Genomic DNA, 2500 nt, shown 5'->3' with positions numbered 1-2500 from the left:
GGACTGAGGAAAAAAACAGCGGACTCGATTTACATGCAAATCGGGATCATTATGGGTTTGGGGGAGATGAAACCCGGGTCTATTAACCTCCTGATTTAGCTAAACTATGTGGTAGGGATTCTGTAATATATTGCTTTTGTTGTTGAGGAAAGAAGTAGCATTAGATATGGTTGTTCTCTTACCAGAAACACAAGGCTCAAATTCTGTGTTGATAACAGCATTTTGAAGACTTCTAAGTTTACGTAAATAACAGTATTGTTGCCTGGCGTTTTTGGTCATGAAGAGCATACATATCATCATGGAATTTTCAGGCAGAAGGAGGACCTGGCACCACCTTAATCCATCTGTTACCGTGTGCCTGCCTCAAGCTTCATCAAGATACATCATCAAATTCTCTTCTGATAAATGTGGCTTTACTTTATGATATCTTGACCTGCATGACTTTTTTTTACCATCATACAGATGAAGAAAAAAAAAACATACTTGAATAATATTATTGTTTTGTGAGTGTGTCCGAAAGAGTAGTCTGAAGATCAGTTTCATTTTCGTTCGATTCACTGTAGTTGGTTTAGGCTATGGTTATTTTTATGGACTAAGTTTACAATCCTTTCTATAATTCTATCATTTTGATAAGTTTTAGTGGATTATTAAAGTGCAACATAGGATAGCTGTTTAAGCGCTTAGTGAGAGATGGTTCAAGAGGCGATCTGAAGGGGGCAGTGCTTCACCTGACCCGCTCTTTCCCTTAGCTTCTGCTGGGGTCACTCCTCGAAAGTAAAGAAAACGCAGGCTCTCCAAATCGCACTCAAGAGAAAATGGTAAACGGGAAGGAGAAGAGGGGGAAACTTAGATATTTTAAAGAAAGGAGGCAAAGGAAGAAGGGGGGGAAGGAAAAGAAGGGGAGGGAGTTGTAACTGGGTCAAGCACTGCCCTCGCCGTCGCCATGACAGTCCCTGACAGACAGAGCGGAGGAGGAGCGGTCGCAGCGTCTCACAAGGCTTCTTTGTTCACAGCCGCGCTGGTGGTATGAGGGGGAACCAGGACAAGTAAGTTGTCACCCCACCACACCGTCCACTGCGCATGCGCCCACACCTACGTTTTATTATGTACTTGATTCATTTGTTTTATTTACCTTTTTTGAATTCCTTTGTTTTGTTTTGTTTTTACGTTTTTTGGTATATGCTTTCGCTTCCCGTTTACTTCGTTGGAGTCTCGAGAAATCTGTCGCTAACATTGTGTTCTTGTCTGTGTTTTGCATGTTGCATGTTTTCAGGATATACCTCCTTCCCAGATGTTGGAGTACTGCAGGATTATGCCGTTTGTGTAGGCTTAAGTTTTTTTTACGTGCTGGTCGCTGGTCCCTCATGTCCATTGGTTAACAATCGCCAGCTTGATGAGTTGCTCGAAGCATATGGGGTGGAGATTGAGGAAACGGACCGCAATGCCTATCTGCCCCTCCCTGCCCCCGCGCGGCCCGAGTCCCCCCAGCAGCCCCCTCCGCACGTTGAACATGAGGAGGAGGAGGACGAAGAGGCGAAGGCGGAGGCCGAGCCGGAGGCTGAGCCTGAGGCCGAGCCCGAGGCCGAGCCCGAGGCCGAGCCCACCGATCATGCTGGTTCCCAGACTGACTCTGACTCTGGTTCTGATCCACAGGGAGGCTCTAACAGCGGGGTTGTTGGCGGTTCTAACTACAAGGGTGGCGCCCCCTCCCTCCTGGCCAGTCCCCCTTCCTTCCTCTTGCTCCTTTTGCCTCTGCTCCTTCTCTCCGCCGGCACTGCTGCAGGAGTGGGCCCGCTCCTCTAACCAGTCCGCTGCCCTTTCCTCTCAAGCATCTCTCTCAGGCCATCTGCTGACATGCGCACTCCCATGATTCTCTCTTTCTCTCTCTCGCTCTCTCTCGCTTTCTCTCTCTCACTCTCTCTCTCTTTCTCTCTCTCTCTCTCTCTTTCTGTTCCTTTCACTTTTTCTCCCTTTCTCTCTCTCTCTCTTTCTCTCTCTCTCTCTCTCTATCTCTCTCTCTCTCCATCTATCTATCCATCTCTCTTTCTCTACCTATCTCTCTATTCATCTCTCTCTTTCTCTCTCTCCCTCTTCATCTCGATCTGTTTGTTTATCTGCCTATCGATCAAGTTCATCCTGTTTATCTCTCACGTATCACTTGCGATCTCTCTCTCTCTCTCTCTCTCTCTCTCTCTCTCTCTCTCTCTCTCTCTCTCTCTCTCTCTCTCTCTCTCTCTCTCTCCTTCTCCATTCGTTCATTCAAACAACCACGCGAACATTGAAAAGTCCTCATTCTTTCTTCATTATGCGTCAAACGTACATAGTCTGTTAGGAGCAAAAGCTGTATTGTAAATATCACTCCATAAGTTAACTTTTGTATGGGTTTCAAGAGCTTTTGTGTGTTGCTGTGACTGAGCACCAAGGCTTGAAGTGGATTCCACATGACCTCTGTGTTAGATGTTGCTTCCCCATGTTATATGTGTGCGAACTCATTGGTTGG

General features: G+C 46.5%; 1 protein-coding gene across 1 annotated transcript in view; it reads left to right on the top strand.

Moving 5' to 3' along the window:
- LOC122247251 (protein Skeletor, isoforms B/C) overlaps positions 1–2500 on the top strand; it is a 236490-nt gene that overhangs the window by 212208 nt on the left and 21782 nt on the right. The window contains exon 8 of the mRNA XM_086543258.1: positions 1014–1046. Coding sequence (XP_086399384.1) covers positions 1014–1046 — 33 coding nt within the window. The remainder of the gene's footprint in view (positions 1–1013; positions 1047–2500) is intronic.

This window comes from Penaeus japonicus, unplaced genomic scaffold, assembly GCF_977035675.1.
Source record: "Penaeus japonicus unplaced genomic scaffold, GWHDUDI00000001_assembly GWHDUDI00000013, whole genome shotgun sequence".
In the NCBI taxonomy this organism is placed as follows: domain Eukaryota; kingdom Metazoa; phylum Arthropoda; class Malacostraca; order Decapoda; family Penaeidae; genus Penaeus; species Penaeus japonicus.
Note: the sequence above shows the minus strand (reverse complement) of the source record. Positions and strands in the feature narration are given on the sequence as shown.